The 27032-nt window shown below is 42.5% G+C and overlaps 1 protein-coding gene across 2 annotated transcripts in view; it reads left to right on the top strand.

The window, feature by feature from the left end:
• Positions 1 to 6058: 6058 nt before the first annotated feature.
• The window catches only part of DHTKD1 (dehydrogenase E1 and transketolase domain containing 1), a 52854-nt gene continuing 31880 nt past the window's right edge, over positions 6059 to 27032 (top strand). Inside the window, exons 1-4 of one of the 2 annotated variants that reach the window (XM_082619571.1) lie at positions 6059 to 6306; positions 20855 to 21010; positions 22384 to 22595; positions 23358 to 23552. In XM_082619571.1, coding sequence (XP_082475697.1) covers positions 6150 to 6306; positions 20855 to 21010; positions 22384 to 22595; positions 23358 to 23552 — 720 coding nt within the window. In that variant the 5' untranslated portion in view covers positions 6059 to 6149. The remainder of the gene's footprint in view (positions 6307 to 20854; positions 21011 to 22383; positions 22596 to 23357; positions 23553 to 27032) is intronic. The other variant, XM_082619572.1, reaches the window with a different exon arrangement.

Here is a 27032-nt window from a genome sequence, read left to right as displayed (position 1 = left end):
GTTTTAAAAAATGAGTCTAGGGACTTCTCTGGTGGTCCAGTGGGTAAGACTCGGTGCTCCCAATGCAGGGGGCCCAGGTTCTATCCCTGGTCCGGGGAACTAGATCCCACATGCCGTTATAACTAAAAGATCCTGCAGGCCACAACTAAGACCCAGCGCAGCCAAAATACATAAATAAATATTTTTAAAATAAATAAATGAATAAAAAATGAGTCAAGGTTGGTGATCTATAAAGAACTTTTTAGCCGTAATAAGACATTCAGACTTTATCCAAAGAAGAACAGAGGACTTCTCTGGTGGCACAGTGGTTAAGAACCCACCTGCCAATGGAGGGAACAAGGGTTCAATCCCTGGTCTGGGAAGATCCCACATGCCGTGGAGCAACTAAGCCCCTGAGCCACAACTACTGAGCCTGTGCTCTAGAGCCCGTGAGCCACAATTACTGAGCCCGTGCTCCACAACAGGAGAAGCCACCACAATGAGAAGCCCACGCACAACAACAAAGAGTAGCCCCTGCTCATGGTAACTAGAGAAAGTCTGCGCACAGCAACGAAGACCCAATGCAGCCAAAAATAAATAAATAAATTTATTAAAAAAAAAAAAAGAAACAGAGAAGAACAGAGAGTCATGAAAAGGTTTCAGGCAATAGTGATGTGAATCTGTTATTATAAAAATAACTCTGACTCAGTGTGAGAGGAGCACAGCAAAGCAAGGAAAGACCCAAGACAAGAAGACAATTTAGGAAGCTACTGTGGAACTCCTGGAGAGGGGTGCTGATGGCCCAGACAGGCAATGGATGGAGAGTGAACATATTTGAGAACAATTTTGGATGTATTTAAGATCCAAAGATGGGATCTGTATCATCTTTATTCCCAGTTGCTTCCTCCTTTTTTGCAAATTTCCCTGCTGATCTGAATCCATGCTTTAGGGATGTGCCACACCTGCCCCTTCTCGGCATCATCTGTCAACTTCCTAGTCACTTCTCGTAATTCACTGAAAACTTTAACCTACAACTAAGAGTCTTCCTCTACTCCAAGTCCTGCCATTTCCAAGGAGATATTAATGTCCTTATGGCAACTCATCTAAAAACCTGTTGTCTCAGTTCCTTGACCTTCTCACCTCTGATGACACTCTTCCCCACTCCACTTTAGCCAACAAGCTGGTCATTATCAAAATTTGCATCACTGCTACAATGATCACTTCAAACATTCTGTTTTCTGTCTACAACCTTCTGTTCCAGATGTGATTCTCAAGCACCCCCAGTTTACTTAGTCTTCAACCTCATTGGAACTGCCAACCCACTGGCCCCTTTCTTTTGTCAACAGCCCATTCTTATATTTGATAGCATTTAAAAAATGGTAGCCTAGAGCCCATGTTTTATTATTTCAATCATCCACTAACCAATATCTTAAATGTCTTTGCCTCTTGACCTTTCTATCACATCTGCCTGGAAAAACTTCAGCCCTGAATGAATCCAGTTATCATCCTTCTGAATTTCTCAGTACCAAGGCAGGAGAAAAATTACAAAACAGCAGAAATTGGTATCTCTCTATATTCATGGCCACCAACCTCAACCGGGTGAACTTCAAAACTTTTAAGACAATCTTCCACCTTCTGCTACTCTCCTTGGTAACAATTTCATACTGTCTCCACCTTCCTCAACTCTGACTCGTCTTCCCACTGCCCAGCACCTTTTCAGGTAAATCTTTTGGGGAAATTACCCAGACTCGTAGTTCACATAGAAGAAACTTCATCACCGGTCCACAAATCTGACTGCTCTTGCCCCATCTTCTCTTCCTTCCATCTGAATTGATGGAGAATGACTTTTCTCCTTTCTAGCACCACCTGCGTTCTGGATTCCATCCCCTCCCCCCTCTGCATGGACTTCATTCCGTGGGCTTATCCCTCTCTCCTGTATTTTCAACTTAATATTTTGTAACATCTTTCAAACATATTCTGGACTCTCGTTAAAAATGTAAAGAGGGAATTCCCTGGCGATCCAGTGGTTAGGACCCTGTGCTTCCACTGCCAGGGGCCTGGGTTCAATCCCTGGTCCCCTGGTTGCGGAACAGAGATCCAGCAAGCCACATGGTGAGGCTAAATAAATAAATACATAATGTAAAGAAACAAAAATACCTCACTCATCACATCAGCTATATAATTCACTCCACTCCCTTTCAGAGTGAAGTTTCTCAAAACAATTGTCTGCCCACACCATCTCCACTTCCTCACCTTCTATTCCCTTCTCCTCTCACTCTGGTCTGGTTTCTGCACCTACTACACAGCGAAAACTGCTTTTGGTAAAGTCACTTATGCTCTCGTATTGCAAAATTCAGTGGGCACTTTCATTCCTCCTCACACTTGTCCTGTGATCAGGTTTGATATGGTATCAGCCATTTCTCATTTTAGTGTAAAAACTGATATTTAGAGACCACAGTCTGGTTATTAGGAGAGCTTATTACCCCTGGACTGGCCACTGCTTGTTGACTTTAGGGGGGCAGAGCTAGAAAATATTTTTTTCTTTCATTTTTTTTTCTTCCTTTCCTCTTTTTTTCCTTCTTTCAGCAATACTTATTGAGTGCCTTCTGGATGAAAGGACTGCATTGAAAGTGTTGATATCCACAATTTTATTTATCTATTTCAATGTTGATACTTAAATTTTTTTTATTATATTGTAAATAAACAATATAATAAATATTTATTTATAATAAAGTTGTTATGAACATTCTTGTACATGTCTTTTGATGCCATTTCTCATGGGTGCTGCAGCTCAAAAAGAGACTGCAATAGTTTCCCTTTCAAAGGGAAGTATTGAAAATATTAAATCCTGGGTAGGAGATACAGTTTTGAAAAAAAATTAAATCGTGATTTTTTTTTTTTTTTTTTGCGGTACGCGGGCCTCTCACTGTTGCGGCCTCTCCCATTGCGGAGCACAGGCTCTGGACGCGCAGGCTCAGAGGCCATGGCTCACGGGCCCAGCCGCTCCGCAGCATGTGGGATCTTCCCAGACCGGGCACAAACCCGTGTCCCCTGCATCGGCAGGCGGACTCTCAACCACTGCGCCACCAGGGAAGCCCTAAATAGTGATTTTTAACTTATGTTTTGAAAAACACAAATGTCACAAAGTTCAAAAATTACAAAAGTGAGAAGTGAAACTTCTTCCGTCCCCATCCCCAGCCTAACAATTCCCCTCCTCCGAGGCAATAATTTCCAGCATCTTCTTCAAGAGATACTCTATGTGTAAAGAAATACATATTTATACACACACATATACGTCTGTATAGTTACCTTTACAAATTTTTTAAAAATTAATTAATTAATTAATTAATTTTTGGTTGCATTGGGTCTTCATTGCTGCACATGGGGTTTCTCTAGTTGCAGTGAGTGGGGCTACTGTTTGTTGCGGTGTGCGGGCTTCTTATTGCGGTGGCTTCTCTTTATTGCGGAGCACGGGTTCTCCGCGTGTGGGCTTCAGTAGTTGTGGTGGGCAGGCTCAGTAGTTGTGGCTCACGGGCTTATTTGCTCCATGGCATGTGGGATCTTCCTGGACCAGGGCTCAAACCCGTGTCTCCTGCACTGGCAGGCGGATTCTTAACCACTGCGCCACCAGGGAAGTCCCACAAATTTTTAAAGTCTATATATATATATATATATATATATATATATTTTTTTTTTTTTTTTTTGCTGTACGCGGGCCTCTCACTGTTGTGGCCTCTCCCGCCGCGGAGCACAGGCTCCGGACGCACAGGCCCAGCGGCCATGGCTCACGGGCCCAGCCGCTCCGCGGCACATGGGATCCTCCCAGACCGGGGCACGAACCCGTATCCCCTGCATCGGCAGGCGGACTCTCAACCACTGCGCCACCAGGGAGGCCCCTAAAGTCTATATATTTTAATGCTCTAATGTCGGCATTCTATGCATACTGCTCTCTGCTCTTGCTTTGTTCAGTTAAAAATATATCTTAGGAATTGTTCCAATTCAAGGCATAATGAGCTGCTTCATTCTTTTTTATGACTCTGTAGTAGTCTGCTGTAAGGAAGTAGTATAACGTATTTAATCTCTTATTTTTTGATATTTAGGATACAATCTTTTAAAATTTAAGTTATAGACAACACAACAGTGAATATTCTTGTACACACAAAATTGTGTTCGAGTGTGTGTATGAAAGTCTATCCTAGACTTTCAAATTCCTAGAAGCGGAATCATGGGGTTAAATGAAATGTGCATTTCTAATTTTGTAAGATATTGACAGTTTTCCCTCTATAGAGTTTGTACCATTTTACATTTCCACTAGCAATGTATAAGAGTGCCTATTTCTCATATATTTACCAAAACAGTGGGCCAGCAAACTTTTTGAAACATTATGAACTTTGCCAATCCACATCAAGAATTCTTATCCAAGGTCCACGGGCCTCAAGAAATTTATTCCAGAGACTTCCCTGGCAGTCCAGTGGTTAGGACTCTGTGCTTCCACTGCAGGGGGCACGTGTTGGATCCCTGGTAGGGGAACTAAGATCCTGCATGCTGCGAGGCCAAAAAAAAAAAAAAAGAGAGAAAAGAAAATAAATTGATTCCAATTTTTGCCTTCCACCCAAAGTCCCAACTTCAAATGTCAGTCAGTGAGACCACCAGTTCACCTACATGAGAATCCCCACTCCAGCTCTGCACTCTTTTACCCCTGGTACATTCAGTCCCCTGATCCAATCAACTTTTCAACATAAGCCTCCCTTCAACTTCTCCAGCCTGGACTGCATGGCTCAGTGTTATGAATTCTCCCTTGCCCCATCTCTCCATCATACCTGCCAGGCAAAAATCCATCCTTAGTTAAATACAACTCCTGCCTACCCTGCACCTGCAAAAGGAGCTGAACATATCTGGACAAAAACTCACAATCACTCTGTCTTGTCTGAGTCAAGTCCGTAACCACAAGCCTCAGTGGGCTCTTGGCATCCCCCAAATCATGACATTTCCGGGTCTGTTCACTTTCCCATCCCAGTGCTTCATACCTTTTTATCCCTTCCAGACGTCCTCCCATGTCTTTTCACTCCCACTTTCTGCTGTTCATCTTGCTTAATATTTCACCAAAAAAAATTGAAGCAGAAAAGAACTTCATCATCGTTCCTTGATTAAATCTATCAGCCTGTTGAAACAGATACGCTTATGCTCTGCCTTTCCTCCTTTTAAATTCTATGAAGTGCCCTTGCTCCTGTCCAAGGCTAACCTTGTCACTGTGGGAGATTGGAGATCCCCTTCTCTGGGATATAAAGGGACATTGATCTCGTAATTACTTCCTTCTTTTTTACTGAAAGCTCTTTTAATCATGCAGTTATCCTGTATCTTACCTTTCCACTCCCATCTCTCAGTACACACCCAATTCGCCGGCCTCTTGGAACCACTTGCAATGCCTTGCAGCCTCTCCCAGGCTTCTGTGCTCATGCTTGCCCCTCTCCTTGGTGTGCCCCTCGCCTTGCACATCTACCTCACTCCACATGAAATCTTCCACGTCCACTTTCACTTTCTCTTCACTCCTATTCTATCGCTTTCGTACAGGCTCCTTCTCCTCTCTTTTAGTCTTTCTCCCTCAATGTTTCTTACAAAAATGCAAATGGAGGGGGGATGTTGATTTTCTGGTTACTTTCTATGACCTTTCCTTCAAAACAAGTCCCTTCGTTTGAGTCCCAGCCACTTTTCATGCACCCTGTCGCTAATTTTTCCTTTCTGTAGGAGACTGCATCGTGTGTGTGAGGATGTGCTCTGGGGCTTCCAGGAGAGGGGTGGTGGGTGATCACTCCTGGTGGGAGACCGCAGCATATACAGGTATATCAAGGTTTATACCAGAAAGCCGGTAACGCTCTGCTCAACACTCCCCATTTTCCCAAATCCAGGGCTACCCTCAGCCTCTAGGACCGCGCGAGTCCCAGCGGATCCCGGGGCGCGGCTTCGCTTTGAAGGCCGCTGATCTAGATTGGCTCCGAGGGCCGGTCCTGGCCAATCAGAACTGGGGGCGTTGTCTCGAAGGCGGGGCTTCCCCTCGCCTACCCCCTCCCTCCTCTCGCCTCCCACGCGGTGGGTTCCAGGAGCTACCTCCCTGTGGACGCGACCCCTAGATCTCCCGCAGAAGTCTCTGGGCCCGGGGGGCCTGGCGGGACATGGCCTTGGCCACTGTGGCAGCAGCAAGACTGGGCCTCGGCCGGGCCCCTCCGCTCCTCCTCCGGCGCGGCTACCAGACAGAGAGGGGTGTCTACGGCTACCCGCCGAGGAAGCCCGAGAGCCGGGAGCCCCAGGGCGGCCTGGCGCGCCCCCCAGGTCAGGGATTGGGCCCGGGCGGTGGGCGTGGGGCCTGCAGAGGCAGGGGGCCTTCCTGCCTGTCCTGGGGTGGGGTGCTTTTGATAGTTGGGGCTTCTAGGGGCCTCAGTGTGCGAGTAGGAGTGTGGGGAGGAAGGTGAGGCGAGGGAGCAGAGGCGGACAGGCGTGCATATTGTCAGGGTCGGGGTCACAGAATGGTTTTGTGAGCTCTTGTCTTTTCCATTCCTTGGTCGTAAAACGTGTAAGAACTTAGCTCTTTGCGGAGTCGGGGCTGCAGGAAAAGAAAAGTTCTAAGATATCCCAGCTCCTGGAGTTCACCCAAGGATACATTTCCAGGGCCGTCTCCAAAGGTGGTGTGAGCCGGGATGTGTGGGGATCGCGACTGTGACTAGGGTGAAGAGGGCAGTTAGTAGATGGTCTTGGACCACAGCATGGTATTTATTATCCATTTGTCTCCTCTGTGTAGCCTCTTTAATTTCAGAGTTTAGAGCTCTTTGCTGAATTTAGAAACGTGTTACTCAGGTTTTAATGTATCTAGGAGACACGAATATCAGTTTTTGGAAGCTCTGTTGCATCCTCATATGCTAGAGACTAATTTGGAGTATTTGGTGTATGCTCCAAAGTTACTGTATCTTTATTCATCCTCACAGAATAGAAGATGAACACAGATCGATTATTAGAGGAAGGTCATTTGGCATCTTTGATCCAGTTATTGGATTAACAATTAGGAGCCCCTTCATCATCTAAGCACCTGACCTTTGAGCAGTACATCACACACTGGAACCTCGATATTTTGCTTTTGATCTCAGGGGACATTTAGAATAAAACTGATTCTCCTTCTTGAGTCTAGCGGGTTTCTTTAGGGACAGGATTTTGGCCAGCTAGATTGCTAATCCCTTGAGAGTAAGACTATAGGTATCTTATTTCACTTGGCAAATTGAGTGCCCAGAATTTTACATGCCAATTGTCCTCAAACTGAAGCGTGCATTCAGATCACTCTGCATGATGTTAAAATGCTAGCTCCCAGGCCAGCCTCCCTCTCCCCTCCCCCAAACCCCACCCTAGTTCTCATTCAGTGGCCTGAGATGAGGTTCAGGAATTTGTATTTTTATGTCACTCTAGGTGATTCTCTAGCAGGACGTCCGTGGCCACTGTGGCCAAACACTGTTATAGTCATAAGGGATGTATGTGTAAGATGTATTTGACAATCTCTTCTTCAATTAAGAACTTACTAGTGTGTGCTCAGTGTGCAATTATTGTGATCTTATTTGAGGTTTTCCCTCACTGCTGGGTCTCTGTTTGATTCCTTTTAACAGCCTGGCAGTCGAGAATTAATCTTTGCCTGGGAAAAGTCTGGGCTGGTGGTTCTCAATGGCAAGACTGTATCCAAATCATCTAGGGAGCTTTGGGCTGGTGTGGTTTGAAAAAATATCTCTGGAGTTGATTTTATCTGTATATAATCTTCTCTCTTCCCTCATCACCAACTTGTGCCTCCCCACCCCTCCTAGCAATGAACTTGCTGTATTGTGGGATCCTTGGTGAACTTTGAAAGTTCAGTATGGAGTTAGAACTGCAGGCTAAGGGTACAATATTGTGTTGTACTGAGAGGATAGAGTAAAATCAACACTGAGAACTAGTTGTTTGTTGCAGTTGTGGGATCTGACTTAAGGAATTTTTTCCTTATATCTTTTTTTAATACTCTGAATAAAACTTAAAGGCAAGTGGGCCATTTTGTAACTTTCTTCAAAATTATCATTCCATGTAGATCTGTGACAGTTCTTTCTTTTTTTCTGTTTCAGAACTTATCACATCATTTTGTAAAAACTTTTTTTTTTTTTTTTTTTTTTTTTGCTGTACGCGGGCCTCTCACTGCTGTGGCCTCTCCCGTCGCGGAGCACAGGCTCCGGACACACAGGCTCCGCGGCCACGGCTCGCGGGCCCAGCCGCTCCACGGCACGTGGGATCCTCCGGGATCGGGGCACGAACCCGCGTCCCCTGCATCGGCAGGCGGACTCTCAACCACTGCGCCACCAGGGAAGCCCTGTAAAAACTTTTTATAGATACTACTCCTACTAGGCTGTGTGGGAGAATGAGGAAGGAGATTGCATATAGCTCACGTCCACAGAGCTTGGTCACACGTCTATACATACCTGCAAGGGAGACTGGAAAGCATAGTCTTTACTCAGGGTGGCTACCTTCCAATTAAAAATTATTTTGAGAGAGAAGAGGAAAATAGATGTCGGAAAATAATTAGTAATCACCACGCTCGGCCCCTTGGCCATTCAAATATCCTAAGCTTTTCTTCCCACACATAGAATGTACTCACTTCCTCCCTCCTCCATTCAATTCCTTAATCCAGCTCAAAGTCCATTATCTCTGGAGAATGTGCAGTCCTCTCCAGCAGGTCTGGCTGTGGCTCCTTGGAGTCTGGAATTTTATGAACTGCCATCCATCCTGAATATATACACATTCGATGTACAAAGGCAACTCCCATCCACAAAAGGAAAGAATGAGGAATCTATAGCAGCCACTGGTTCAGACCAGTTATCAAGTCCTGTTGATAGGTATGATAGGTAGGAATGATAAAGCCCCTTGATGTGGCTGAGTGGTAAGTTCACTAGATTATCTGGCCCCTCAGCTCTGTCCCCGTCCCTTCCCCTGGTCTTGCCTTATGGGTTCTTCTTTAACCTGTATCTTCTGAGGGCATTGGGGAGTGTGCCCTCCTTGGGGGCTGCACACCTTTCATGGTCTACTTTATTTTGATAAAGTTAGGAGCCTGAGAGTTACTTTAGGTAGTCATCAATTACAGATTTTTTTTTTCTGGCCAGAGTTGGGATTTCTTTGGCAGTTCAGTTTTTTATTTTATTTATTTTTATTTTTTATTTTTTAAATTAATTTTTATTGGAGTGTGGTTGATTTACAATGTTGTGTTACTTTCTGCTGTACAGCAAAGTGAATCAGTTATACATACACATATATCCACTCTTTTTTAGATTCTTTTCCCATATAGGTCACTACAGAGTATTGAGTAGAGTTCCCTGTGCTGTATAGCAGGTTCTTATTAGTTATCTATTTTATATATAGTAGTGTATATATGTCAATTCCAATCTCCCAATTTATCCTGCCCCACCCCATTTCCCCCTTGGTAACCCTAGGTTTGTTTTCTACATCTGTGACTCTATTTCTGTTTTGTAAATAAGCTCATTTGTACCATTTTTTGAGATTTGGAGTTGGAATTTCTTTGGCAGTTCAGGTTTTTAAAATTTTTATTTATTTTATTTATTTATTTTTGGTTGCATTGGGTCTTCGTTGCTGCGCGTGGACCTTCTATAGTTGCGGTGAGCGGGGGCTACTCTTCGTTGTGGTACGTGGTCTTCTCATTGCGGTGGCTTCTCTTGTTGTGGAGCACGGGCTCTAGGTGCACGGGCTTCGGTAGTTGTGGCTCACGGGCTCTAGAGTGCAGGCTCAGTAGTTGTGGCGCATGGGCTTAGTTGCTCCACGGCATGTGGGATCTTCCCAGACCAGGGCTCGAACCCGTGTCCCCTGCATTGGCAGGCGGATTCTTAACCACTGCACCACCAGGGAAGCCCAGCAGTTCAGTTTCTTAAATAAAATTCCTAGGACTGCAGTCTTTTTGCTTTTGGCTTTTTGGCTTTTTGTTTCTAGTCATTCCACGAGCAAGTTGCCCACAGTCAAAAAGCTCATCCGGGCCTAGTTTTTAAGCCTGAAAACCCTGGTCTTTTATTTACTGCTTTTACCCACTCGACTCCCTAAATTTAATGGTGTTTATTTTGAGACCATCTCAACTAATATGCTGTAGTGGGAAGGCAAAACCCTTTGTGTGATATTGAAGGCTCAGCTGGCTTTCATCGTCTAACAGATAATGCTTACTAGAAGGTACTTAAAAAGGGGTTTCATCTTTTCTCCTATCTCTGGCTAAGACAGCCTCTTCAGAACTACCTTTACTAATTGCTTCTACTCTTCCAACCTTGGCTGAGTCTGCCCTCTAGGTACTGAGGCCACAGATGGAGAAAACCTCGCAGTAGTGGAGTGAATTTCCCTCCATCTCTTCTTGCTGATGAACTAGCTCCTCCTTGACCTCACCTTCCTTCTGGGGCTTTCCTGAAAGTGACAAGAAACAATGAACACAGACTACTGAGCTACAGGCTCCATGGGCATGCAGCCTGCCTTTCAAGATATCACAAGTGACAGTTTTACCAAATGTTTTGTCAGATAACATAACACTGCTTCAGCTTTCTAGTCTGAAATACCTGGGTCCTCGGTACCCACCACCTGACTGCTAAGCCAGTGTCATATACATTTTAGGTTATGTTATGGCAGCAACCCACCTCCGGTAGCAAATTCAATATTGGATAGGATGTGTTCAGGGGCTGTGCCAGAGACCTGGAATAACAGTGGGTTGAATAAAGTAAGTAGAAGTCTGAGCTGGTATGACAGCTCTGCTCTGCAAAGCTGTAGAGGTTCAAGTTTCTTCTACATTGTTTCTTTGCCACCCTGTGGGTGTTGCTTTCAACTCTGGTCCAGGATCGCTCACCACTATAGCCACATACTGGCTAGCAAGAGGGAGGAAAAGGGGGAGGGGAAGAGAACACCATCCCTTTAAGGGTAAGACCCAGAAGTTGAAACATCACTTCTTCTATCCTCTCATTGGCCAGAACATAGTCATATGGCCACCCTGGCTGCAGGGAAGGCTGGAAAGGGTATCCTTATTCTGGGTGGTCATATACTCAACTATCTGTTACCATAAAAGAGAAGGGAAAATGGATGTTGGGAGTTATAATAGTCTCTGCTACAGATGTACTTTAAAAATCTGGGGCAAGCAACTTTTTCACCTTGTACTTCCTGTCACATTTTGAGCACTCTATTTCTCAAAGCCTTGCTTTCTTCATATTTTCACTAGTGAAAATTTTCACTATTTTCCTAGTCTAGGTGTTTAATTCTGGCCTGCTACCAAAAAAAAAGTTGAATTCAAGGGTTCTTAACCTGGGTCCATGGATCCCTATGAGAAGGTTTCAGGGGGTCTGTGTACTTTGCACAACTCTGTGTGTGTGTCTGTTTTCTAGGCCGAGGGCCCATAGCTTTCATCACATTCTCAAAGAGATCCATGACTTCAAAGAGGTAAAACTGCTAGTCTAGCTGGTATTATAATTTATAGCCTAGTTCCCTTCCAGCTTAGTCCAGTCTTTCTAAAACACTGGTTTAACTGAGTCACTTTCTTACTCAGGTCTCCAAAGGCTCTACTTTGCCTCTCAAAATAAAATCCAGGTTCTTTAGGTTGCTACTCAATGCCCTTCATGTTTCTTGACCTGTTCTAATTCTTTCTTACCTCTTTCCAACATAAATTCCCCCACTTTCCAAATCTCTTCTTCACTCTGTGCCTTTCCACTTCTTACTCACTCTCCACAGTCCAGCTCCATTCCCAAGTCCTCCGTGACATCTTTCCAGACAACTCCAGGCTATCCTAATCTGAATTCCCTTAACTCTCAGTATGGGGCCCACCCCTTGGACTGTATTAAACTTTTTCTAATTGTGTGCAGTTTTGTGCGGGGATTATCTTCTCATTTACATTGTAAGATCCTGCCTAGTAAAGACCTTGTCTTATATTCCTTTCAGCTCTACACTTAACTAAATACTTAGTCAATGATTGATTCCTACTAAGAAGTGGAAATAGGGTTCTGTATATGCAATTTCTTTGTGACATTTAGTACATTTGAATTTTGCATGTACAACCGTAACACCAAGAACTAAGAAAAGAAACACTTTATATATAGGGTAATATACTGTATTACCATGTTCTAGAAGAAGGAATAACTTTTTTTTTGCTGATGAAGACAATTAAGATTCATTGGGTTTTTCCTTAAATTCTGTTTAATTGTGTGCTTATGGTCTGTTCTATTAATTTTAGGAGGCTGATGAGGCCAAGGACACAGTTTAATTGGCTTTAGTCTTTTTTTTTTTTTTTTTTTGCGGTACACGGGCCTCTCACTGCTGTGGCCTCTCCTGTTGCGGAGCACAGGCTCCAGACACGCAGGCTCATCGGCCATGGCTCATGGGCCTAGCTGCTCCGCGGCACGTGGGATCTTCCCGGACTGGGGCACGAACTCATGTCCTCTGCATCGGCAGGCAGACTCTCAACCACTGCGCCACCAGGGAAGCCCTAGTCTTTTTTTTTTTCAGCCTCGCTGTGCGGCATGCAGGATCTTAGTTCCCTGACCAAGGATCAAACCCATGCCCCCTGCATTGGGAGGTGCCCACTGCATTGGGAGCACAGAGTCTGAAGCACTGGACTGCCAGCTAAGTCCCAGCTTTAGTCTTTTTCATAATGCCTACCAGTTGTCCTAAAAGGTACCATCTTTGTTGAGAGGAATGACTGAGTTAGTGGGATGGATCATGTACATTAACTTTTGGTATTGGCAAAATGAATCAAAGGACAAACCCTACTGAAAATGGGCACAAGACATCCTCCCACATCCAAGGTGACATAGAGAAATGGGAGGAGGTATGGTCAAAGTTACGGTGCCTCCCTCCTCCTCTTTGACCTTCATCAGCCTTCTTTCTTAATATGTTTATCTTGGCCAAATATCAATGCCTGCATAGGATGACTACCTCATTTACTAAGATTTTCACTGTAGTAAGGCTTTGAAGAGATATTGGATTTGCTTGTAGTAACCTTTTTGGATGGCAGCGGTTTCACTAGTTAAAATTTGACCTGTGATGAGTGTCCTTTGTAGCTGGCTATTAGTAAAACAGCTTGTACTTTAACCTCTGTATACCTCAACTTCCAAGTAAACTTGAATTTATTTATCAACAATCCTAATTTAAAATGGAGGTGGGTTTCCATATACATTTTAGAATTATTTGTTCTAGTTCTGTGAAAAAAGCCATTTGTATTTTGATAGGAATTGCACTGAATCTGTAGATTGTCCTGGGAAGTATGGTCATTTTAACAATATTAATTCTTCCAGTCCAAGGCCATGGTATATCTTTCCATCTGTTTGTGTCATCTTCCATTTCTTTCATCAGTGTCTTATACTTTTCTGAGTAGATGTCTTTTACCTCCTTAGGTAGATTTATTCCTAGGTATTTTATTCTTTTTGGTATGGCACGAAATGGGGTGGTTTCCTTAATTGCGCTTTCTGATAGTTCGTTGTTAGTATATAGAAATGCAACAGCTTAGGACCAGTGATTCATAGGCATGAATTTCATTATGAAGGATTTGGGTTATTAAAAAATGGCAGAATTTAGAGACCATTAGGAGATGGGAGCTGTAAGATTCCAAACGGTGCTTAGTGGTTACTGACCTTGGTGATCAGCTTTAGTAGTTGAAGCGAGGTTGCAGGTATGTTGCATATTAGAAATAATAGGAGCCTTGGGAATTCCCTGGCAGTCCAGTTGTTAGGATTCGGCACTTTCACTGCTGGGGCCTGGGTTCGGTCCCGGGTCGGGGAACTAAGATCTCACAAGCAGCGTGGTGCGGACAAAAAAAAAAAAAAAAAAAGAAGAGGAAAGAAATAATAGAAGCCTTTACTGGAGGTATAGGAAAAACAGTTGGGGAAAATCTTATTGCATTAGAGATTTTCAAAAAAATTTAGATGATTTTTTAAATGTTTCAATGACTTCTAGTTATCTCATCCTGTTTGCTGTAGGCCCTGGACTTTCCTTTTCAATTTTTGTTATGGTATAGTGGGTAAAACACTGGATTAAAATCAAGCACACCTGAGTACACATAGTTCAAATTCCAGCTTCTTCATTACCAGTGTCACCTTCTGCAAGTCACTTAACGTGTTTGGGCCTCAGTTAACTCTTCTGCAGATAAGGGCACCTATTTCAGGGCTGTTACAGGATTAGATAAGACGACGTATGTGAAAAATCCAACACAATGTGTAGCACAAGTTAGTACTCAATAAATGGTCACTATCATTTATTATCAATCTGTGACTGTTGCTTACCTATCTCGGCAATGATGTAAGAAAGGAATCTCAAAAAAAAAAAGGAAAGGACCATAACAAGTTTTCTATTTAAAGTTTGGTTTTTTGCAAGAAAGAACTATCTGGCAAAATTAATTTAGCTTATAAAGATATCATGTTTGAGATGGGAAGAGAAGATAGGATGTAAAATGAACTCAGCTGTACGGCCTAGGTATGAGTTTGTTGTACAGAATTCATAATAATAGTATTCTGGTACCAAGTCTTGCCTTTTGATATGGTTATCTATGAAGTTCCTAAGTTGAAGCTGGTGGCAGCTGTCTCTTTTTTTCTATAAATTTCTGTTGTTTATTTATTTATTTATGTATTTGGCTACATTGGGTCTTTGTTGCTGTGCGCGGGCTTTCTCTAGTTGCGGCGTGTGGGCTTCTCATTGCAGTGGTTTCTCTTGTTGCGGAGCACGGGCTCTAGGGCGCGCGGGCTTCAGTAGCTGTGGTGTGCAGGCTCAGTAGTTGTGGCTCGTGGGCTCTAGAGCACAGGCTCAGTAATTGGGGAGCACGGGCTTAGTTGTTCCTCGGCATGTGGGATCTTCCAGGACCAGGGATCGAACCCGTGTCCCCTGCATTGGCAGTTGGGTTCTTAACCACTGTGCCACCAGGGAAGTCCCCGTCTCATTTTAATAGGGCCTAAGAGGGGACTTCCCTGGCGGTCCAGTAGTTAAGACTGCACGCTTCCATTGAAAGGGACGTGGTTTCAGTCCCTGGTCAGGGAACTAAGATCCCACATGCCGCACAGCGCGGCCAAAAAAAAAAAAAAAAAAAAAAAGGGCTTATGGGACTCCAAGTATGGAGTTCTCTTTCTTGGAGTCTTCAGTGTTTTTATAGATAGCCAATGTTCCCACTTGCTCTAAGCATATGCTGACTTGAATGCAAAGAGACTGTGGATTGGATCTAGATACTTTGGGGGGAGGCTGTTTATGACCAGATGATGAAAGAGAACTGTACTGACTTACAGTTGAAGTACTAAGTTTAGTTTAGGTTTTCTGTCAGTGTACTTTATGCTGGCTAATATGAACACATTTCTTTCTGAAAATAAAATACTATTCAACACTATCCAGTGCCCCCACCGTGTTTGCTTACAGCAGAGAATAAAGTGATGGAGATATCCCTATCATAATGTTTTTTGTTTGTTTGTTTGTTTTGGCTGCACGGCACATGGGATCTTAGTTTCCTCACCAGGGATTGAACCTGCACCCCCTGCATTGTAAGCACAGAGTTTTAACCACTGGACCGCCAGGGAAGTACCTCAAAATGTTTTTTTACTCTTGTTTTAGCTAAGGTTCTTTTGGTCACAAGCAGCAGAAACCAACTCTGGCTAGCTAAAGCAAAGAGGGGACTTTATTTGAAGGGTACAAGGGTATCTTCGAGAGCTGAAAAACGTTTCAAGTAATCAAGAAGGGAGTGAACCAAAGCTAACTCTGGGAATATTGGCAGAGGCTGTGTGTGGCCCAATAAGGCACAGCTGTTAAGGTACTTAGCTCCTGTGTCACCCATTATGTGTTGGGGGTTCTCAAGACCACCCCACATTTAGAGATTCTCCAGAAGGGACTCATGGCACTCAGTCTATAGTTGTACTCATGGCTAAGGTTTATTGCAGTGATGTGATAAGGACGCACAGCGGGACCATAATGGAAAAGGCACAGGAAGAGTCTGGAGGACCTTTGTGCAGGCTTCCTTCTGCGTTCTCCCATGAGGCGTCACACGGAATGCACTCCTCTTCAAGAAACACAGCAACATGTGTGCAATGTTCCTGCACAGGGAATCCTATTAGAGACTCGGCACCCAGGGTTTTTATTGGGAGAGGTTCGTATAAGCACCCTCTGCATGTGCCAAAATCCCAGACTCCAAGAAGGAAAGCAGGTGTTCAGCCTAAACTACCTTGTTCTCCCAAACAGTCGAGGCACAGTGGATCACCCTTATCAGTTAGGGACAGGTGAGGCCATTCCTGAAATTCAGGTTCCCAGGCAGCAACCAAGAGCATAAACCTTGCAAGCAGGCTTTTCTAAGGATAGCAGTCTCACGCTCACTCTTCTCATATCTCTTAATTCCAAGTCTCAAATTCTGGGAAGATTGAATCTCACCCACCTTGACTCAGGTGTCTTTGGAATCCATTGACTCTTTGGGAGGCAAAGTGGAGCAATAGAGACATGGCCCTGGAACCCACCCTCTGGGATGGGAGGGTACAGTTCTCAGAAGAGAAGGACCCAAAGTGATCAGGAGGGATCCACTGCAGCCCTTGTACGGCATGTTTGAGGGCTCTGGAAACCTTTGATCAGGAGGGTTCTGTGATGCCATTATAACACAGTGAATTTCAGGACTTCATTCATTCAAGTAATAACAAATATCTCTTGAGCATCTACTATGTGCCATTCTCCTGAGTCAGAAGCACGCCTCCAGTATTTTCCATTTTATTTGGAAGAAGAGCGTATATATCTGCTACTGTCGTTTGCCCTATTCTCTCTGGCTTCTTAGGAATTTAAACATCCAATTAAATTCCTCTGAACTTTCATAGATATCGTGAGCACTGAGTCATTTGGTCAGTATTATGCCTCAGGTGAAGGGATTCATTTTTCTCTTACAGTAATCCTTTGATTTATACAGTAACAGGGAGTTTTTTTGTGAAGAAGATATGTATTCTATTGCTGTGATCACATCCATTTAAATCTTTTAATTTCATTAAAGTAATCCAGCTGAAGCAATTTTATCCAATGCATTTGACACTGAAACTTGGTCAGTTAATTTAACAAAAAATCATTAAATCAAGGATTATCACAATGAAATGAGAGATGCTTTACGTATTTTAACTCAAGTATGTTTATTTTTGGTTTTGTATATGCAAATCTTTAAAGTGAAGAGCACTTATGAAAGCAATCTGAATGCGGAATCTCCTAGATTTTTATAATGTCTCCCCTAATGTTTACTTTTCCCCATAGCAACAGCCTTAGGAACAAATATAATTTACTCTTACAAGCATATAGTCAACTGGTGAGGACAGTGGAGAGAATCTGATCATCAGAAGCTTTCAGGGTGTATTTAACTCAGTTAAATGGATACAATTTAAAGAGCTCTGGGAATTTCCTGGAGGTCCAGAGATTAGGACTGGGTGCTTTCACTGCCTTGGGCCTGGGTTTGATTCCTGGTTGGGGAACTAAGATCCCATGAGCCTCATGGCGTGGCCAAAAATAAATAAATAAATAAAGAGCTCTACTGGGCATGTTCATTACAGAAAACTTAGAAACTATGGTAAGCAAGAAAAAAATCTGGAATTTTTTTTTTTTTTTTGGCTGCGTTGGGTCTGCGTTGCTGTGTGTGGGCTTTCTCTCTAGCTGCGGCGAGCCGGGGCTACTCTTTGTTGTGGTGCACGGGCTTCTCATTGCAGTGGCTTCTCTTGCTGTGGAGTATGGGCTCTAGGCTTAAGAGCTTCAGTAGTTGTGGCTCGAGGGCTCTAGAGCACAGGCTCAGTAGTTGTGCCGCACGGGCTTAGTTGCTCTGCGGCATGTGGGATCTTCCCGGACCAGGGCTCAAACCCATGTCCCCTGTATTGGCAGGCGGATTCTTAACCACTGCGCCACCAGGGAAGTCCCAAAATTAGGAATTTTGACATAGGATCATCACTAAGTTTTTGGTCTATTTCCTTTATATATGTGGAATATATACATGCAAATGCAGAGACATATATGAAGCATATAGATACTAATATGCTAGATATACTATATAATGAAATATATATTATACACACATTTTAACAAAAATCAGGCTTATGCTATATATAGTGTCTTTTAGTCTTTTTTCATCTAAACAAACTGACGCTTTTCCAGTAAACATTCTCCTACAGCATTATCTTGTGATGACTTTTGGCTAGTGGGGATTAGTTATCAACACTGTGGCATGTCCCTCAGAGGACCAGGGGTTTGTAGAGAGTTAGAGGACTAACTACAGGGAAATGTCAGTGAGGAATGAGGAGGCATTGACTCCACCTTCAGTACTGGAGGGATGTGTGTGTGGGTGATGAGTAACTTCACCTTCCACTGGTGTCCTCAGGGGAAAGCAGATTCCCGTGACGACAGGAGTATAAGCAATTGTTTAGGGAAGAGGTGAAGAAGGTAGGGAGATCTGTTAAGCATGGAACAGAATTCCAGAGGTCATAATGGAAGGATCTGGGAGACAGAGAGGGAAGAGATATGGGACTGGGTCTGGTAGAAGAAACCAGAGCAGTGAAATGAGGGTCTGAGAGAAAATAGATGGTCAGGATGGGTGGAGGATGTGCCCCAAGGTGGGAGGGGAATAGTCCTCTCTCTCTGGCTCTTCCAGAATAGTAGGTGCCACATGTTCTTTGGGGTGAGCAGCATCCTTTTGTCCCAACTCCCCCATCAGTGTTCTAGAGTATCATTAAAAACTTGGCTTTTCAGTTAGAAATTTCAGTTAGAAATTGAAGCAGTGATCCCTGAGCTGATGTGGTTCACTAAAGAGAATGTTTTCAAAAGAGAGCTCGTAGAAGACTTCCCTGGTGGTCCAGTGGTTAAGACTCCGCGCTTCCATTGCAGGGGGCATAGGTTCAATCCCTGGTCAGGGAACTAAGATCCCACGTGCTGTGTGGCATGGCCAAAAGTTTATAAAAAATAAAGCATTAAAAAAAAAGAGGGCTAGTAGATTGTGGTGAGAATGGTGATGATAACCCTATATATTTACCATTGGACTTACCCCACTAAGGATGTAGTTTTGCAGATGATATTGGAAGTCGTGGATGAGATCACCTAGAGAGAAAGTAGATTGAGAAGAAGACCCTGGGCAGACCTGGGGAGAACCAATATTTTAGAGGTGGACAAAGAGGAGGATCCCCTAACCCCCTTCTCGCCCAGCAAAAGTGATTGAGGTTGAGTAGCCAGCGAGTTAGGAGGAAACCCAGGATCTTGCAATGCCAGAGAGCCCAGGGAAGCAACTGTCTTTAAGGAGGAGTGGCCAACAGGGACAATGCTTTAGACAGATATATCTGTCTATATTTTAGCCAGAAATATGAAAGTGTCCTACTTCATAACCAGAATAGAGACTATAGCAAAATTATATATGACTCCTCCAGCTTGAAATCAGTTCATTTACTGGGATTGTTTGATGAGTTTATTAGACATAGTGTGGATCCCCTTAACTGCTGGATTTGTGCCAACACATCCTACATATTCGTATGAATATTGAATGCATGTTCAACACACCTCAGTTCTTTCCTCTAAGCCTGTGACAAGAGATACGCTGTGCAGTACGCTGAATACAAACCCCAGCACATAAACATGTAGCTCTGAAATCATTGTATGGCAACACACATTCATAAAACGGTCATTAAGTATTTCAAAATATGCTAACAATTTTCTTTGGGTTCTGAAAATAAAAATGCAAATTTTGTAATGTACAGAAAATGTGTGCCCTTCATAGTGGATTTGCTCATCTTCAGAGATTTGTGCTTGATTTGTATAATACGACCTTGAAGGTTAATCGACTGTGGGCTTGAAGGATTTTCTTCCAAATTTTAGAAGGGCTTTCCTGTGGGAAAGGGAAGAAAAGCAGCTTCTGGCTCAATATAAAATCATCTAAGATAGAATTGGATTCATTGAAAGATAATGATTCCCCCTTGAGTAGAGACTGGGGAATTACTCATTTAAGCCTGTACAAACGGGATTTAAAATTTTTTTTCATTATTGGAGTAACAAGATAATTTCTAAGGTCTTTTCCTACTGTACGATTTCATGAGTGTATGTACCTGGGGTCTTTAAGAAATAAGGAAGGCTGGGACTTCCCTGGTAGTGCACTGGTTAAGAATCCGCCTGCCAATGCAGGGGACACGGGTTCTAGCCCTGGTCCGGGAAGTTCCCACATGCCGCCGAGCAACTAAGCCTGTACGCCGCAACTACTGAGCCCGCCTGCCACAACTACTGAAGCCCACGCACCTAGCGCCCGTGCTCTGCAACAAGAGAAGCCATGGAAGTGAGAAGCCCGTGCACCCCAACGAAGAGTAGACCCCGCTCGCCGCAACTAGAGAAAGCCCGCGCACAGCAACGCAGACCCGATGCAGCCAAAAATAAAATAAATAAATGTATTAAAAAAAGAAATAAAATAAGGAAGGAAATGTAACATTGATTTTGTAGTTCAAATTGTCTGTATTTCTAATGTATGATATAAAAAATCTCAAATAATAATTAAGAGGACTATAATTATCCATAATCTCAGCATTTTAACAGTTATTTTCAATTTGGGGTGTTTCCTTTTAATATCTATCCTCGTGCGTAATTAGTTTCACAAATGTGCACTTATAGTTCTGTTTCCTTTTTGTATTTTTCAGTGACTTTTGCTCTCAGGAGATAAATTTAAGGAAATAAGTGTGTTTTCCTGGAGTCTGTTAGTTTTTAATCCTGAAAACCACTGGCAGCTGTGGTGGGTGGGAGCCGTGTGTTTAAAACTGTCCAAGGCCACAGAGGCTTCTTTGAAAAACTGATTTTGCAGCTTGTGGGCATTTCCTAAACTATATTGTTCTATTGTTCTTTTCCCCTGAATTAGTGGACCATGGCCTTGCCAGGTTGGTGACGGTGTATTGTGAGCATGGCCATAAAGCTGCCAAAATCAACCCACTCTTCACTGGCCAAGCCCTGCAGGAGAACGTGCCTGAAATCCAAGCCCTTGTGCAGACCCTGCAGGGACCCTTTAATACCGCAGGTAAAGCCCATCAGCAATGGACTATCCACGTGACAGTTAACTGCCAGTGAGGTGGGGCTCCTTTCTCTGTTCTTAAAGGACCCACATGCCCACTGGAGCTGAGGCTTCCACGGGTGTGAGGAGACAGTGAGGGGCACATTTGAACACTGTCTGGGAGGAGCAGTGTTGGGGTTCTAGAATGGTCTCCTGATAGGGCCCGTTTCCTCTGTATTCAAATCATATATACAACGGCCAAAGGATACATGAAAAGGTGCTCAGCATCACTAAGCATCAGGGAAATGCAAATCAAACCACAATGAGCTATCACCTCACACCTGTTACAATGGCTATTGTCCAAAAAAACCCCAAAGATGGATAAACAACACGGTCCTACTGTCAAGCACAGGGAACTATATTCAATATCCTGTGATAAACCATAATGGAAAAGAAAATGAAAAAGAATGTATATATATGTATAACTGAATCACTTTGCTGTACAGCAGAAATTAACACATTGTAAATCAACTATACTTCAATTAAAAAAAAAACAAAGCCAAAGATACAAGTGTCGGCGAGGATGTAGAGAAAAAGGAACTCTTGTGCACTGTTGGTAGGAATGCAAGTTGGTGCAGCCACTATGGAAAACAGTATGGAAGATCCTCAAAAAATTAAAAATAGAACTACCATATGATCCAGCAATTCCATGTCTGGGTATAAATCTAAAGGAATTGAAATCACTATCTTAAAGAGATATCTGCAATCCCACGATCATCACAGCTTTGCTCAATCAGTATCAAAGATCTAACGTTTATTGTAAGAAACCATACACAATATAAAGAAAATGTTGGTGTGTTAAATTCATATTGTAGGCTTAGGCAAATGACTGATAATTGATTTGGTGCTGGGCCAATCACGTACTACAAACCTTTCTTTTCTCTGACTGAGATTCAGGGAGATTTCCTTTTACCTTAGAATATTGCATTGCTATCAATATTAATTCACATTAAGACCAACTGTGCAATAATAGGCATTGCTTTATAGATATTAAGACTTGAACGTTTTGGTAGATAGATATTTCAGATAAAGGTAGTACATATGATTTGTAGCTATAAAGCAGATGAAAGGTAGGTTCACAATTTAGTAAATGACTATAGAATCAAAATTTGGCATAATGCCTCATGGCTCTGTTCGAGAGAAGGAAGATTTTTATTCCCTCTCCTTTTAGTACCTTATGACCTTTGATCATATTTTTAGTTTTGCCTTTAGAAAAATCTAGATAACCCAAGTTACTTGGAATGAAATGCTCTGAATTTAAATAAGGATCTTGGTATGTTCTATAATTAGTTACATGGTTGATTATTCTTTAAAACGATCCCTTTGATTCCATTTCATAGGATTACTGAACATGGGGAAGGAGGAGGCTTCTCTCGAAGAAGTGGTAGCCTATCTCAACCAGATCTACTGTGGGCAGATTTCTATTGAAACCTCCCAACTTCAGAGCCAGGAGGAGAAAGAATGGTTTGCCAAGCGGTTTGAGGAACTGAAAAAGGAGGCATTTACCACAGAAGAGCGAAAACATCTGTCAAAACTAATGCTAGAATCTCAGGTATAAATGTAGCAGCTAATATCAAAGAAATAGGCTGACTCATTTTCTACAAAGACATATAAATATTGAAGAGGGAGTTAAGACAGGAACTCTCTGAATGTAGCGCTATTTACCCCATGGCCTCAACACAAGGGGCAGTGTAACACATACCGCTTTATTCTAAGTAGAAGAAAGTAGGTCACCAAACAACAGAACTCTTGGTTCTTCTCAGAGTCAATATGTTTTATGTATTTGTCTATTCCCGCTATAGAAGCCTGCAAAATCCTTAAGATCTTATTTCTCTTTTTATTACCTGAAGTGATAGAAAAAAAGGAACTGTATGTGGAGGAGGCTCTCAATACAGATTAATGGGATTGAATGTCTGTCAGGGCTGTGATCAGGACTCGGGCATATCAAGATGACAAGAAACCTGTTCCCAATAATGTGGGTGGTTGGCTAGTTTGCAGCCCAGATGAAATGCTATTGTAGAGCCCTGTACTAAAACTCAAGTCATGGAAAAGGCCCGGCATTCTGAGGGGATTCCTGTTGGGGTGAGTTCTTCTACCACTCAGGTTGTTTTCTCTGCGTCCCTGCTGCTGTCTGGTGTCCTCGGCAGGGCTTTCCTGCCTGGCTGTGGGTGACTTCTGTGCATCTCTGCGGTCTGTAGTGAAGGAACCCTGTTGCAGCTGCTTGAAGTAGTGTGGGGTCTTCTTAAACGTGTTTGACTTTGGCCCAAGTAGTTAGCTGTCCTGTAACTAATGCGTCTGATGTGGTGTTCCATAGGAGCTTGACCACTTTTTGGCCACCAAGTTTGCCACAGTGAAGCGATACGGAGGTGAAGGAGCTGAAAGCATGATGGGCTTTTTCTACGAGCTGCTGAAAATGGCGGCCTACAGCGGGGTAACTGATGTCATTATTGGGATGCCACATAGAGGGAGGCTGAACTTATTGACAGGCCTTCTGCAGTTCCCTCCAGAGGTAAAAGACTTTCTATGTTTTCCACTATTCATGTACAATTGACTGTAAAAGAATAAAACCAATGGTAATAACTGCTTTTAGAAAACCGACTAAGCATATGAGCCATTTGTCCAGGAGACAGCTTAGTTAATTTTTTTTTGATTTGAATTTTCTTTTATTTGTTCTTATCAGTTATCTATTTTATACATATTAGTGTATATATGTCAATCCCAGTCTCTCAATTCATTCCCCCCCGCCTGCTCCCACTTTCCCCCCCTTGGTGTCCATACGTTTGTTCTCTACATCTGTGTCTCTGTTTCTGCCTTGCAAACTGGTTCATCTGTACTGTTTTTCTAGATTCCACGTATATGTGTTAATATACGATATTTGTTTTTCTCTTTCTGACTTACTTCAGCTTAGTTAATTGATGAAACCTGTTGCTGTTGGATGGCCCTCTTCTTTTTCCTTTTGTTTGTTTATTCTTTTGGCCGTGCTACGTGGAATGTGGGATCTTAGGTCCCCAACCAGGGATCGAACCCATGCCCCCTGCTGTGGAAGCACAGAGTCTCAACCACTGGACCACCAGTGAAGTCCCTGGACCTGGCATTTAGGTTGATTTTCTGTATCAACTTACAGAGGTTCTTCACTCAGGGAAGTTAAAATTTAGTTTGTTTCCTATGGATGATGCAAACAGATAAATTCTGTTTTTCGGAAGCATGCTTCCCCTATTTCATAAAAATCATTCAAACAAACACAAAGATCTGTGCAATTTGATACAATTTTACCTTACAAAAAAGTCATTTTTACTTTCCACTTATTTGCAGCTTATAGTTAATAGATTGTATGAAACTAGTAACACACTGTTATCTCAAGAGACCCCTCTAAGTGAGTGGTTTTATGGGTTATTGGATCTTGGTGTTCCTGTTCTGTCCAACTCAGCTGCTCTGTAAGTCTCGAAAGACTTGAGGGTCAGGACGGAAGATTCGATGTCAGGGAGCATCAGAGGGACTCAATGTCTGATAAGGTTGTAGCCATTACGCATGGATAAACCTCATTACCGTTCTTGGCCGGGAGATTAAAAATAATTATAAACGTTCAAGGACCTTTCAAAGTTAGACGGAGTTAACGGAGCCTGTGGAAGGATGTGTTATCCTTGAGAATATTAGAAAAAACACATGGGAACCCTAGTACGCTGTTGGTGGGAATGTAAATTGGTGCAGCCCCTGCAGAAAACAGTATGGAGGTTCCTCAAAAAACTAGAAGTAGAACCACCGTATGACCCAGAAATTCCATTCCTGGGTATATATCTGAAGAAAATGAAAACACTAATTTGAAAAGATATATGCACCTCAATGTTCATAGCAGTATTATTTACAATAGCCAAGATACAGAAGCAGCCTAAGTGTCCATCAACAGATGAATGGATAAAGAAGATGTGATATACACACACACGCACACACACACACAATGGAATACTACTCAGCCATAAAAAAGAATGAAAATTTGCCATTTGAAACAACATGGATGGACTTGCAGGGTATTGTGCTTAGTGAAATAAGCCACACAAAGATAAATACTGTATGTTGTCACTTACATGTGGAATCTAAAAAATAAAACAAACAAATGACTATAACAAAAAAGAAACAGACTCACTAAGAGAACAAACTAGTGGTTACCAGTGGGGAGAGGGAAGGGGGGAAGGGCAGTATAGCAGTAGGGAACTGAGAAATACAAACTACTTTGTAAAAAATAAATAGGCTACAAGGATATATTGTACAACACAGAGAATATAGCCAATATTTTATAATAACTATAAACAGTATAATCTCTAAAAATTTTGAATCACTACGTTGTACACCTGAAATTTATATAATATTGTAAATCAACTATACCTCAATTCTAAAAAAAAATTTTTAATGAAAAAATATATGTGATGTCATGTCTAGGGGCCAAGCTTTACCTTTATTATTCATACCTCAGTGTTTCTGATACTAAGAGACTGGTAACCAGCTTTGAAAAGACACCTTAGAAAAGGTAGAATATGACAGAATAAAGTAATGGACAGATGGAGACATGTGCTTAGGTACCTGCAGAAATTCTCTCTCTCTTTTTTTTTTTTTTTTTTTGGCCCGCTCCACGCGGCTTGCGGGATCTTAGTTCCCTGACCAGGGATGGAATCTGCACCCTTGGCAGTGAAAGCACAGAGTCCTAACCACTGGACTGCCAGGGAATTCCCTTGCAGAAGTTCTTAAACCAAAAATTGCATTCCTAAAATATCCCAGACAAAACAATTACTGAAAGACACAGAAATGATTGTCAATGATCATATTTGTGAGAAACACATCCATCCCTATACTGTGTGAGTTTGTATGCTCCTATTTGCAGATAGGGCAATAAGAAGCTTTTGTGAACTGGAGAAGCTTTTGGGTCATTCAAACCATTTGGCGAGTAGAGAATAACATGCTGTTTTTGGTAAATACCTTGGTTTGAGACCCAGATTTGTAGCCGAGGACCTTTAAACCATCTAGTTAATTTCTCTTGCTCATTCATTTTTTTTTTTTTAAATCTCAAACTCCTAATTTATCCCTCCCCTTCCCCTTTGGTAACCATAAGATTGTTTTCTATGTCTGTGAGTCTTTTTCTGTTTTGTAAATAAGTTCATTTGTATCATTTTTTTTTCCCTTTTCTTTTTTTTTTTTTTTTGGCTGTGCTGTGTGGCTTGCAGGATCTTAGTTCACAGGGACTGAACCTGGGCCCTTGGCAGTGAAAGAGCAGAGTCCTAATGACTGGACTGCCAGGGAATTCCTGTATCATTTTTTTAGATTCCACACATAAGTGATATCATATGATATTTGTCTTTTTCTGTCTGACTTATTTCACTTAGTATGATAATCTCTAGGTCCATCCATGTTGCTGCAAATGGCATTATTTTGCTCTTTTTTACGGCTGAGTAATATTCCAGTGTGTGTGTGTGCACACACACCATATGTTCTTTATCCATTCATCTGTCAATGGATGCTTAGGTTGCTTCTGTATATTGGCTATTGTAAATAGGGCTGCAATGAACGTTGGGGTGCGTGTACCTTTTCGAATTAGAGTTTTCTCTGGATATATGGATCGTATGGCAACTCTGGCAACTCTATCAACTCTGTTTTTAGTTTTTTAGCTTCTTCATTTTTAAAATGGGTAGTAACATCTATGTCATAGAAGACTGTGAAGATGAGGTGACAGAATGTATGCAGAGAAGTCCTTTGAGAATTGGACAATATAGTTTTTAAGATGCCACTTGCGCTAAGCAGTGTATGTCATCCCCTGACTAAATGGGATTAAATTCTTATTTGCCTCTCTACCTTTAACAAGAATAATACAAATTATTTTGGAAAATACATACTAACAGGTGCATTTAAGAAAAAATATTTTGCTTATTGCAAGGCAGAGGTATCTTACCATATGCATCGGGCTAGACTCTTCTGAAAGTGTTGGAACTTCATATGACTGAAC

Source organism: Mesoplodon mirus (genome assembly GCF_964341445.2).
Source record: "Mesoplodon mirus genome assembly, chromosome: 4".
Taxonomy (NCBI): domain Eukaryota; kingdom Metazoa; phylum Chordata; class Mammalia; order Artiodactyla; family Ziphiidae; genus Mesoplodon; species Mesoplodon mirus.
The sequence above is the reverse complement of the archived record's forward strand: the minus strand, read 5'-3'. Positions and strand labels throughout refer to the sequence as shown.